Source organism: Salvia hispanica, chromosome 3 (genome assembly GCF_029641045.1).
Source record: "Salvia hispanica isolate PSC_SH4W2 chromosome 3, Shi_PSC_v1, whole genome shotgun sequence".
Lineage (NCBI taxonomy): Eukaryota > Viridiplantae > Streptophyta > Magnoliopsida > Lamiales > Lamiaceae > Salvia > Salvia hispanica.
The window spans coordinates 57,814,350-57,827,250 of NC_142694.1; the positions used below are offsets into that span (position 1 = coordinate 57,814,350).

Here is a 12,901-nt window from a genome sequence, read left to right on the forward strand (position 1 = left end):
TTTAATAAGAGAGAAATAGAAACTAAAAAAAATAATACAGTGTCGTTGGTGGAAAATTGGACCTAGCAACTAAATAGAAAAACTTAACATAAATAGAGATTAATTTTAGATTGATGATAAAAATAGAGAAATAAGATCATAAAAAATGAATACTAATATTATTCATTTATTTGTTCTGTAATTAGCAATCTCCAGGATGAACATAATTTAAATCCTTATTATATAAGACGACTCGTGATCAATGTCGAACCAATTTTAAAGACCGAACTAGAGATCAAATTTGAGTCCCATTAGATCTAGGTTGTGAAATTATTCTTTCTCTTTTGCAAAGCATTGCATAGAACCGACTGTAGTTACCTTAAAGTTGACGTCGTCCACAATCGGTCTGCTAAGCAAAAGACTTAGGCTTTATTTGTTTCTTATACATTTAAATGTTTAAACAATATCTTATAAATGCACAAACAAACACAATATAATAATATACTGATTCTATTCGTGCAAACTGCTCAAATAATACTGAATCGGAATAAAAATGGTTTGTAGAGTTTTTCGTATACAAGTAAGATTTTTTTCGTGCTCAAAACATGTTTTCCAGTATACTAAACCTAACACAAATGGTGTAAAATATTATAGATAAAACAAATATTTAAAAGTTACGTTATGATGGGCTTGAATCTAAAACTCATAGACATTATAACTTATATTATTTCAAAAGGCTGATAGAATCAAGTAATTTTATTTAGACTAAAGTCCAATATTGGTTCCTTACATCTGACATAAAAAACATTTTAGTCACTTATATATATTAAGTCTGTTGTCTTTTGATCCCAAACAATAAGTTTTGGTCCAAAATTAATAATTCCGTTAAAAATTTAACGGTCAAACTTGATTTGACCAAATTAGTGACTTAATTTCTTAATTGAATTAACCTTAATACCATATTAATTCTCATTAATCTAATCAGATCAATATTAATTAGGTTTATAGGGTAATTTAGATTCAAAATTATCATAAATTTAATCAAAATACACTTGACTGTTGAATTTCAAATTTAATAAATTTGACCAAAAGATAATGTTTAGGATAAAAATAACAAATTTAATGTATAGTAATATAACTAAATTTTTTTCAAAACAAACGTAAAGAATTAGTTTTGGTCTATAGTCTTTGTTTATAAAAAATTCTAAGGGAACTATTATGACTTTGACTACTCATTCATGTATCATGTTAACTAAACTTATATCGTAGGGGAAAAGTTATCCATGGAGTATTTTAGTAGTACTACGAAATTACATCTGATTTGCGTTAAAATATTGACTAAAGTTGACCATTGATTAAAAAAACTTACATGCAATGTGTATACTCCTTATGCAAAAAAAAAGTAAATAAAAGTTGAGTACATTCAAAATGGTAAGAGAATTGGTATATAATTTAGCAAAGTATAGAGATGGGAAGAAGAGTAATTAAAATAATGGTAGTGAAGAATGAAACTCATTGTTAGTGTTTAATGGTGGGAGGCTGAGAGCTAGTAATATAACCCGTAAATGAATGGATGTATATGATAATATGAGTAATGAGTTTGTGCAAACTTTTTATAAATGGAAATGAGATATTTTTATGAGGCGGACATAAAAGGAAAGTGTCTTTATTTTTATGGGACGGTGCGGTATTATTTTCAACAATAAAAATTTGAGTAAACTACGCAAATGGTCCATGAACTATGCGTTTTGTACGCAAACGGTCCTTAAACTTTAAAAATATTATGAGTACTCTCTAAATTAAAGTGTAATCACAATCATGACACTTTTCCACTCTTCATCACAATTTTGACCAAAAATATCACCAGAAAGGCATTTTTGTACTTTCAAATATAAGTACATAGTACTCCCTCCGTCCCACTTTAGCAGTCTCATTGACTTTTCTGTACTCGTTTTATAAAAATGATAATAAATAGTTAAAGTGGAAAAATAATAAAGGAAAAAAGAATAATGTAGAGAAGAGTCTTATCTACATTATTCTCTTTTTTACTTTATTGTTTCTCCACTTTAACTATTTATCATCGTTTTTACAAAACGAGTGCAGTGGGACTGCTAAAGCGGGACGGAGGGAGTATAATATTTTCTCTATTTCTATCTCAATATTAATATAATATTTTATTATAAGAGTGCTTGAAATAATATTTTTCTCCAAAGCATGATAATCTTGGAATTTATGACTGATCCAGCAGGGTTAAGCCGCTGCTGTAGCGGGCCCCGCCATGGCTGCCCCATAAATGAATAGTGTTTGTATGACTGTTTATGGGAAATTCAATTGTAGTATTGAGGAAGAGAGAATGGAGGAATGGAAGAAGAACTAGGAGCTATATAAATATATTGAAGCTTGGAATCTATATATGCTTTGCGACTTTTCAATTTTATAATCCAATTCCAATTCCAATAAAATAACACGCTTTTCTTTACCAGTTCAGACTAATAAAATCTAGTAATTACTAATTTGTCAACTAAATACATGCTGTTTTTTTTAAAAAAAACTAATAAGACGTCATAATTTGATTTGTTGATTTTGAAAACAAAATTTGAATTGGGATTCGTGATTTGTGATTTGTGTGAATTTGAAAATACAGATTTATCAAATTTTTACTTATTATCGTTGCAGCGTGTAAAAATTGTAAAGATATCATTATAATATTGAATGTTTATGCTTATAAAAGTAGTGAATGTTTCACGCGTATAATTGTATGTAATGCAAGAATAGTATTAAAGTGTATAAATACTATGTTTGGCAACGATCACACTTCACGTGAAACTTCAAGACTCGTGTAAATTTTGTCAAAATTGCACTGCAAAGATTATTATAATACCTAATTCAATTCAGAGCAACTCCCTCAAGCACACATAATTAGATTTCAGTCCCAAAATTAGGTAAATTTTAGCGCGTAAATTTGAGTATATAAAACCCTCGATGATCGGATGGCTATAGAATAAGGATTTCGAATTTTGACACACAATTGCATACATTTTCTCGACTCTAAATCATGGGGCAATGCTTCTCCGATGTTAACGGCGGTAAGCAGGCGGTTGGTGGAGCCACTACCGCCGCCGCCACCGCAACCGCCACCGCCGCCGCTTCTGGCCCTAACGACGCCGTCGACCTCTTCTTCAGGGCTAGAGGAGAACACAGTCTTTGCACGCAAATTGAGGTAGCGAATCTTCGATACACTGTTCATCAAAGCATGTTGCAATATTTAATTCCACTCCCTTATTTAATAGATTTTCCTAAGTGGTTGCTTAGGTCAAGACCATCTCCGACCATACACTAGTTTTTGGTATACCAAACTTCTCCGATCATACTGCGAATATAAACCTAATTTTGCGATTGTCTATGAAACAACAACAAATATTGATGTGTGATACATATACTAAAAAATGGCGTAAAATTTGAGTCTGGTTAAATGATTGGAGTAAAATTACTTTTTGGTGAAGTAAAATTTGAGTCCGGTTAAAATGTTGGAGGTAAATTACTTTTTGGTGATACAAATATGAGTCCGGTTAAAATGTTGGAGGTAAATTACGTTTTGGTGATACAAATACTCAGAAATAGGTTTGAGTTTGGGGTAAATGGTGGGAGATGACTGAACAAGACTATATATAATAGGTTGACTTCAAAAGCTACTGTAGTTTTTTGCATGAACGTTGCATCTTTACTGTTGAAGAACCCTACATTTTTCAAAATCCACCACCTAAGAACACAATGTAAATATCTTTTTGGTTCATGGAATATCCCTCCAGTTTTCACGCTTCGAATTTACATATTGATGGGGTCCTGTTTCACGAATTACACAGAGGTTGATGATGTTTACTGAATCAAATTTCAGAAAAATAGTTTACCTTCAAATAAGTGGAGTCGGGTCCTTTGAGTGTTGTGACTTATTACTACTTACGCTGGTTTCCTCTGTTCACATTTTTAAAGACAAACATTAACAAAGAGATCCCTTCATTAATCAACAATGGTGTTCAACTGTTCATAGTGGAAAGTGATAACCAAACCTTGATGAAGGACTTAGTTTTATCTCTCATTGTAACATTTTGTCTATTCTATTTGCAGCTGTCTCTATCGGCTTCAAAGCTTCTCGATCTCGATTTTACATCCAAGGTAAAAGAAGAGCTTAAGTAGGATCTTGGGACGTGTTATCTTGTTTTATATTCTCTGTTGTATAAGGTGTCTTATTATTCTGTTTCTTGGCCAATGTTTCTGTCTTTATTTCTGTGGACCATATAGCTTATTTCTTGTCCCCCTTTTCCTTTTTTTTTAAAGGTAATTAGTCGTTTACTTGCTGTTGACTTGTGTTCTGTGTCTAGGTCAATGTTTTTGTCTTTATTTTTTGTGGACAAATAGCTTATTTCCTTTCCCTTTTTTTTAAAAGAATAGAATTGACATGCAGCATGCATGGATTCATTCCTTTGTCCATTCTGATCTAGCAAGTCTTGATTTACTGTTCACTGACCATATTATTTCTACTGTAGTTGCTTATAGGTAATTTAAGGTGCATATATTTTTCTTTATTTCAGAGTGATCCTATGGCAGTGGTTTACATGAAGAGAAGGGACGGGAAGCTTGAAGAGATAGGCCGCACCGAAGTAATATTGAACAGTCTAGAACCGAGTTGGATTCAGAAGATAAATATTACATATCAGTTTGAGGTTGTTCAAACGCTAATGTAAGTGAATCATGTGTTGGATTCGTTTCCTTTGAGATCTGTTTCTCACCTTCCCTTTGCAAACCTAAACTAGTTATATTGACCTGATATCACCTTTTCCAGGTTTCGCGTGTATGATGTCGATTCTAAATATCACAATTTACCTGTGAAGGTATGATGTATTTCTGGCTTGTCATTTTTGTGGACTTGAGATAATACCAAGTCACTTAATGTCCAAAATAGTTAGGAATTTCCAAATACTTAAGTCAATTTTTTTGTTAATTTTTCAGACGCTGAAATTGCAAGACCAAGATTTCCTTGGTGAAACGACCTGTGCTGTCTCTGAGGTGAGTTCTTTTCTTTTCTACACTGTTGTTGGATTATGTTGTTCAATTGTGAATGTGGCACCTCTATGTGCCTTTTTCAGTTCTAGCATTTCTGCACATTTCTAGGCAAGTCTAATCCACATTTTGCACGCATATTCTGCCTTATAACCGTCCATTTTGGAGTAATTTGATCATCATTCTGTCACTATCAAATTTCCACTGCAGATTATTACTAAACGTGACCGGAGTTTGACCTTGAATCTGCGTAATACCGACGGAATTAGAGGTTCGGGAAATAAGGGGACATTAACTGTGCGTGCAGATGAAACTGTTGCTTCAAGGAATGCCATAGAGCTTAGATTCCGTTGTTCAGCGCTAGAAAACAAAGACACATTCTCCACAAGTGTAAGTATCTTCAGATCCACAGTTGTTGAGATGGTCAACTACCATTTCAAGTGTCTGGTTTCACTCATTTTTCTTATAAATTGATTTGCAGGATCCTTTCTTAAGAATCTCTAGAGCTTCTGAGAACGGAGGTTATATTCCTATTTGCAAGACTGAAGTCGTGAACAACAACTTGAATCCAACATGGAAACCTCTGTGCCTAACCATGCAACAATTTATGAGCAAGGTAGCTATTACTTGCAACTGCATTTATGGGGAGAGGAAAATGTCCTATACATGTGTATTCCATTGTGTATATGTTTCAATCTGTATAGTCATCTCTCCATAAGCATATGCAATTTTCAACCTTTTACTTTCATTCTATCTAACAAAACACGAATCACAAAGTTTACAACTCCATAAGGTGTCAATTTCCTGTCCAACTCCTTGACTTTTTTCTGATTTGATCTATGTATTGTATTTTGAAGGAGAACCCCTTGCTTATTGAGTGTTTTGATTTCAACACCAATGGAAATCATGTACTGATCGGGTACATATATCTCCATTCTTCTCACCATTTGTATATTGCATTTCACTCCTTTTCCTTCACTTTTGTACTCCATTATGATAATGTACATCAACATTCTCCTTCTGTCAACAGAAAAGTGCAGAAATCCGTTGCAGAAATTGAAGCCCTTCACCAAAGTAGAGCTTGTGCTAATCTCATCTCACCGCCTTCTGCATTCAGGCACCATGAGAAGGTATTCAATCTCCCCAAGTTTCTGTATCTGCTGTTGCAACTTGTTCTCAGTTCTAACATATGCTCATCCAGATTATGAAAAGTCAAATTTTTGTCGATGGATTTGTCGAGAAACAACTGTATAGCTTTATTGACTACATCTCCAGTGGATATGAACTCAATTTTATGGTTGCTGTTGACTTCACTGGTACACAACTTGATTCCCCATTACAAAACTCTACTTGTTCCCATGGTTCATAATGCAACCTGAATAATGCGTATATGTATCTTCAGCTTCGAATGGAAAACCCACAACTCCGGGATCTCTGCATTACATTGATCATTCAGGTCGCCTCAATGCCTACCAGCAGGTAACACTGAATAACTATGGCAATTTTATAGACTATGATGATGGGTGATTTTCAAGAATCTAAAGAAATCTTAGCTAACTAATTCGTATAGCAGTTATCCGACCATGAGAAATAGTTCTTCACCTAAAATTCTCGATTGTAAACTCCATTAACTTCATTTGGCCATATGCCCACAGAAGATCTATATATAAGTATGCATATACATGTGTATTTGCATTTGCTTGTTTAAATATTACTCTATGTGAATATCTAAATGATTGTTGCTAAAAACACATTGCAGGCTATAATGGAGGTCGGGGAGGTGATACAGTTCTATGATTCAGACAGACGCTTTCCTGCTTGGGGATTTGGTGGGATAACACCCAATGGATCTGTATCTCACTGTTTTAACTTAAACGGAAGTCCAACTGATTTTGAGGTAAATACAATGTCTAATTAGTTGATTGATCAGAGATTCTCCTTATTAGTTATGATCTGCCCTTTGAATGCAAAGGGTATTGCATATCTACTGCAGAGAAACACATGAGATGATGCTCTTACTGTTGTCTAAAATGTGCTACACATATACCATTCTGAACATCTGCAAATTGTTGAATGTTCCGTTGTCTTATTTAATCACTTCAGGTAGAAGGTGTCGAAGGTATTATGGCTGCTTACTCGGCCGCTCTACACAACGTCAGTCTCTCTGGACCTACGCTATTTGGCCGAGTTATAGACAAGGCTGCAGATATCGCTGGTCACTCTCTTTCTTGTAACCAAGCCAAGTATTACGTTCTCTTGATTATAACAGTAAGCAACTGAGAAAAACCCTAATCTCCACTTGCCAAATTGTGTTTGTTATATTCATCTTGGTAATAAGGCTTTAAAATATGTAGGACGGCGTGGTATCTGACCTTAAAGAAACAATAAATTCTGTGGTGAAGGCATCCGACTTACCCCTCTCAATCCTCATCGTTGGAGTTGGAGATGCAGATTTCAAGGATATGGAAGTATGTCTCAAAACTCATCCTTAAAATTAATGGGGGTTTCTTGTAGTATTAAGGATGCTAAAAATTTCCAAATTTCTTGCTTAAGATTCTTGACGCTGACAAGGGGCGGTGATTAGAGAGCACTAGCGGAAGGGTGGCAACGCGCGACATTGTTCAGTTCGTTCCAATGCGCGAAGTGCATGGTGAGTGTATGTTAAATTCTAGAAAGATGTAACATGAAAATGTAACGGAGTCAGATTTTGTTAACCCGTGTTGGTTTCGTGCAGCCGGTCAAATATCCGTGGTTCAGTCTCTTCTCGAAGAACTGCCGTCGCAGTTTCTGAGTTACATGCGTTGTAGAGATTTCAAGCCCCTCAATGTTCCTCCGTTTTAGATCAAATTCGAAACTAAGCTAGTCTACATTACTTTGCACTTCACAATTTGTTTTGATTTTTATTGTTGAAATGGAATTGCTGTTGTTAATATGGAGTAACTATATTTTCATTTATATTGTCAAAGAGTGATATTATCTCAAGACAATCAAGTTGCATGAGAAAGGATTAAAGGAATCTTGTTAATGGTAGATGCTTCACACTTTTCCTTTACACCCTTCATTCTTGACAGTGCTACTACTGTTTTTTTGTTTTCATAATGTTATGAGGCATTTTATTTAAGGGATATTGGTCCTAAAACCATGAACTTTGGTTAAACTTTAGTATTTTTCACAAACTTTAATATTAATCTAAAATATCACAAATTTTACATTTTGTTTGTTATTTTCCATGGTAGGTTAATCATCACCATATCCAACCAACTTCCGTGCATTTTTTTGTCCTACTTGTTACTACTATCAACGTAATTTTTTACGTAGCTTTTTATCCTACTTGTCACGAACTTAAAATGTAATCTAAAATATTATAAACATTTCACGGTTGTCCACGTATAATAAGATTTTTGCCGAAGATATCTTATTTGGGTTGCCATGGGAAATAACAAAGAAAATGTAAAGTTTGTGAATTATAGATCAATTTAAAAGTTCGTGGAAAGTATAAAAAATTTGGCCAAAGTTTATGATTTTAGACTTTTAGAGACCAATTTCCCTTTATTTAATCCTACCCCATATTCACCTAACCTAATGACGTAAAAAAAAGGAAAGGAAAATGAAAATTATCTCAGGTGTATGTCAACTTTGCAAACGTCGATGACTATCTAATCAATTCAATAACAAGGCCGGCAGATGATCAAAACGCTGGCGACGTATACTACAGGTACGAAGTTGAACAAGTAAAGCAAGTCCCATCCGTGATAGGAGTTTAATTAATTTTCTAAGGTGACATTCGGTTGTCATAACTAATAATCATGAGATTATCCATCTAGGATTAAGTTGAGGGGATTAATCTTATGAACCAAACATGATATATATATTTAATCATGAGATTTAGTCTTGCCAACCGAACACCCCCTTAAGTTTCTTAATATCTGCAGACTAATGATGCAATTCATGACCAACCAAAGAAAGTATACACTTGATAGCGTGCTGAACCGTTGCTCTTGGTATGGGGGACTTAGATCCTTGGGTGGGCCCTGCAAAGGCTCTTCGTATCAAAGAGTTCTATCCAGGTACTTCCCTCGTAAACTTGCAGGCAGGTCACTGCCCACACGACGAGGTTCCAGAGCTTGTCAATAAGGCCCTATTGGAGTGGCTCCCGACTATCGCATCTACACCGTCTCCTCAAGCTTCATGAACATACATGGCATTTAGATCAATTCTGATTGATATATTAATTGGTACTCCCTCCGTCTCACAAAAGATGTCACACTTGTGGGACGACATAGAATTTTAGGAGGTTTTATTTTGTGTGTTAAATGAAGAAATAAAATATTATTTTTATATTCATGTGAGGGAGAACTTTTTCCAAAAATGGAAATGTGACATCTTTTGTGGGACAAACTAAAAAGGAAAATGTGACATCTTTTGTGGGACGGATAGAGTATATAATTTTGAAAGGATGAATTTCTTCAGAAGTTGCATAGTTCTTCCACTTGAATTTTGTTTTACCAACAATGGTGGTTGTTATGGTTTGTAGGAGCAATGGTAGCTAAGTTTCTTCCTTATAATTTTCTGCTGATCTTGTGTTGATTGAATTAAATATGAAGAATAAAAAAAGTCTAAGATAACATCATTCATCATAAATGTCATGAGTTAGTACGTCATGGTCTGATTCTGGCAGCAAAGTCATTCCGAATGATAAATATTCGTCAACCTTTTTGGTCTTTGTTATGTACTATACCCCTCCATAAAAAAAATTATTCTCCCTCCATCTATCATTTTTCCTTTTCTATCAGTTCACCAACTATTCTTTATAAAATAATTAAATTTTTTTATAAAACTAATACTCCCTCCGTCCCGGCTAAGATGACACATTGCTTAGCCGGCACGGGATTTTAAGAGTTATTGGTTAAAGTGTTTAATTGGAGAGAGAAGGTGTATGTGAGTATTAAAGTAGAGAGATAAAGAAAGATGAATATTTTAATAGGAGTGAGAAAAAGTGGTTGAGTGTATTAATTGGAGAGAGAAAGTTACCAAAAAAGGAAATATGTCATCTTAGTTGGGACAAACTAAAAAGGAAAACGTGTCATCTTGAACGGGACGGAGGGAGTAATATAAAAGTAAGACTCACGTTCTACTAACTTTTCTATCCAACTATTCTTAATACTCCTATATTTAACAATTTTTTAAAACTCACACCAGTCAAATATGAGACATTTAATCATAGACAGTAGTCTTGTAGACAATACTTCATCCTCCCACAAAAGTACATACTTTTAGTTGAACATGAGTTTTAATAATAATTGGAAAAGTAAGAAATAGAATAAGAAAAATGAATTAAAATATTATTAGTGGATAACGGGTTTCACCACATTCAGGGGCGGAGGGAGGGTGGGGCCAGGGGGGCCCATGGTCCCCCCACTAATTTTTAAAAATCACAGGGGTATTTTAGTAATTTCACATTAATTATAATTTATAATATATATCTAATATTAAAGATAGTTCAGCAAAATTATACACCATAAATCGTTTCTCTTAATTAGTTTTCTCCTTCTGCCACAGTTCTACTCCTTCTGCAACGTTATCTGAAATCTGATTATCTAAAACTAGGTATATTTTAAAACACAAATATAATTCAATTGATTTTTCTATATATGTTGTTTTTTTTTATTGACTGCAATAGTTATGTAAATTGAGACCTAAATAATCATATTCAAGCTCTAAATTGGTACACATAAAATTCAAATGGGGAGAAAGAAGATAGCTTATGTAATTCAATGCTACGGCGGTTCTGTGTTGGAATTCTTTAACCCCTATTCTTAATTTGATGTGTATGCATTAATAGTTTTGCATTATTTGATTTGTGACAACTAACATTATAGATTTGAGCATATTGTATATTTTGTTTACTCTTTATTCTTTTAGTTGTGAAGAATAAGATGAACTTTATCATTTTTTGTGTATGATTTATATTTTGCAAACTTAATCATTGTTGACTATTTTTGTAGGTATATGGATCGTTATTTCAAGAAACTTTCTTCCGTTGATTCTTCATTAGTTGAATGATTGCTTAGTTCCTTATATAGAAAAGGATGTGTTTGTTAAAGTTACCAATGAATTTATCATGCAGCGATTTCAAAAGATGAAGAATAGAAGACAAATGTTATGATGTGATTGCATTTAATTTTTATATTTTGAACCTTATAATTTAATTTATGTAATTTTTTTTAAGTTTAAATTTGGACCCCCCATGATGAAATTTTTGGCTCCGCCACTTACCACATTAGAAATAAAGGAATTTTCAAAATTCAAAAGTGCATATTATTGTGGAACGGATTAAAAATGAAAAAAATGCATATTCTTATGAGATATAGAGAGAGTATAAGTTTCACAGTTTAAACATAGTTAAATAAAAGAGAAATAGAAATAAAAGAATATGGTTGATGGAAGATTGGACCTAGCTACTAAATAGAAAAACTTATCGTAAATACTAAATAGATAAGAGAGATTAAATTTTAGTTGATGATAAAAATAGACAAATAAGATCATTCTTTTATGAATGAATATAATATTATTCATTTATTTGTTCTGTAATTTGCAATCTCCAGAACGAGCATGATTTAAATCCTTATTATTTACAACTCTTTTCTCTTTTAAAGCATGCGAGTACAAAAATATATTTTCCACTTAGCATAATTATTTACAAAAGTAATTCTTTTTGTTAACAAACAACAAATGTTAATTAGTATGATATGTTATTGCATGATTTGCCTTAGAATTAAAAAATAAAATGAAACCAAAATATGATAAAATGACGTTATAAAATGAAAGACCCGCATCCCAATAAATACACCAAGTCGTTTTTCTAAGTATAGTTTTTTTTTTTTTTTAAATTCACATGCCAAAGTACGAGTCATTGTATAATTTTAACATTAGCTTAAAGGAATTTCATTTAATAGATTAAATTCAATTTTGCACAATGTGCCTCATGTGCACGAAGTGCACGAATCGTGCACATGCTTCGCATGATTTGACTGTAAGCGGCACGAGCACGTTTGACCTCGTTTGATATATGTGCCCCAGCATGCTTCCACAATACATTTACTGCGTCGCACTATTTCATTAACTCATTTTACTCACATTTTATTATAAAACTAATATATAAAAATAAATTTCATATTTCACTATTTTTTCCATTCACTTTCCTTAATATATTTCTTAAAACTCATATTAAAGTTAAATAAAAATCCTAATACCAGACGAAGGGAGTAATTATTTTCATTTGTGATACTATCTCATATACGAATGGAATAATCTTTTACAGATAAATAAACAAAAATTTAAAAATTACGTTACAATGGGCATGGAACTGAAACTGTTATAATTTATATTATTTCAAAAGGTTGATAGAAAGAAGAAATTTTATTTAGACAAAAGTCCAAAAATTGATCTTTTATATTTGGTATTAAATTTTTTTTAGTCCTATACATTAAGTCTATTACCTTTTGGTTCCAAACAATATGTTTTATCCAAAGTTAATAATTCCATTAAAAACTCATCAGTCAAACATAATTTAACCAAATTAGTGACTTAATTTCTTAATCTAATCAACCTTATTAATTATCACTAATTTAATCAGATTAATATTAATTAGATTAATCAGATTATTTAGATTTATAATTAAATTATAAATTTAGTCATAATACATTTTACCTTTAAGTTTTATGGAGTTATTAACTTTAAATAAAAGCATAATGTTTGAAACTCAAAAATAACAAAGTTAATATATAGAACTAAATTTTTTAAAGGCAACCGTAAGTGATTAATTTGGTTTTTAGTCTTTAGTCTTTTATTTATAAAAATTCAT

The 12,901-nt window shown here is 32.6% G+C and overlaps 1 protein-coding gene across 1 annotated transcript; it reads left to right on the forward strand.

Moving 5' to 3' along the window:
* The first annotated feature begins 2,892 nt into the window (after positions 1 to 2,892).
* LOC125214260 (protein BONZAI 3-like) lies at positions 2,893 to 8,089 on the forward strand. Its single transcript, XM_048115198.2, has 16 exons — positions 2,893 to 3,199; positions 4,105 to 4,152; positions 4,569 to 4,717; positions 4,820 to 4,868; positions 4,987 to 5,043; positions 5,248 to 5,427; positions 5,519 to 5,653; positions 5,895 to 5,956; positions 6,068 to 6,167; positions 6,239 to 6,353; positions 6,440 to 6,516; positions 6,797 to 6,934; positions 7,141 to 7,305; positions 7,392 to 7,505; positions 7,591 to 7,687; positions 7,772 to 8,089. The coding sequence occupies exons 1-15, from the start codon at positions 3,035 to 3,037 to the stop codon at positions 7,615 to 7,617; spliced, it is 1,581 nt and encodes a 526-aa protein (XP_047971155.1). The 5' UTR covers positions 2,893 to 3,034; the 3' UTR covers positions 7,618 to 7,687; positions 7,772 to 8,089.
* Positions 8,090 to 12,901: the final 4,812 nt, after the last annotated feature.